The 650-nt window shown below is 39.8% G+C and overlaps 1 protein-coding gene across 1 annotated transcript in view; it reads right to left on the bottom strand.

Annotated features, from left to right (window-relative positions):
• LAMB1 (laminin subunit beta 1) overlaps nucleotides 1-650 on the bottom strand; it is a 111,406-nt gene that overhangs the window by 54,748 nt on the left and 56,008 nt on the right. The window contains 1 exon segment of the mRNA XM_007945067.1: nucleotides 568-592. Within this exon segment, the coding sequence (XP_007943258.1) occupies nucleotides 568-592 (25 nt within the window).

Below are 650 nucleotides of genomic sequence, written 5' to 3'. Positions count from 1 at the left end.
TCACAATGACTTGTTCTCAATGCTACTATTTCAGTAAATTTAAAGTTCTTCACTTGTCGTAAGTAAGATATACCTTCCCTCTCCTTTATCTTCAACAACCAAGTTTTATTTTTTCAAAATGTTTCTCAACTTAGGAGTTTCCCCCCACTGTCACTGCTGCTATCCTGGTCCAGTATATCATAATCCCATGCCTCTTACTCTACCAACCTCCTAAACTGACCTCTCAAGCTCTTCTCTCCCTGGCCCAGTCAATCCTGGCCATCCCTGCCAGACCACTCTTCCCATGTCCCTACTTTCATCATTTCACAAAAACCCACAATTTTTTCTTCTTATTTATGATATCAAGTCATGGTGCCTGAGCCTGGTTTCCAGCAGCTACTATAACTCCTCCTCTGAAAACAAATGCTACTCCTTCTGGTGCCCACTCTTTGCTTTCAGACAAGCTATACTTCTCACACTCTTCAACAAATATTTACTGAGCAAATATTGGCCCTGGATATTGTGTTTCTGGTGTCAATACCCTCACATTTTAGTCCATTGTCAACTTTCTGAAGAATCAGTCCTTACTTTCTTGCAAGTCCACTGTTTTTGGCTAAAAGATATGGGGAAAGAGAAATGGAAAAAAATATACCCGTAAAATACTCATTTTC

Source organism: Orycteropus afer, unplaced genomic scaffold, assembly GCF_000298275.1.
Source record: "Orycteropus afer afer isolate SDZICR_OR568_19922 unplaced genomic scaffold, OryAfe1.0 scaffold00007, whole genome shotgun sequence".
Classification (NCBI taxonomy): Eukaryota; Metazoa; Chordata; class Mammalia; order Tubulidentata; family Orycteropodidae; genus Orycteropus; species Orycteropus afer.
Note: the sequence above shows the minus strand (reverse complement) of the source record. Positions and strands in the feature narration are given on the sequence as shown.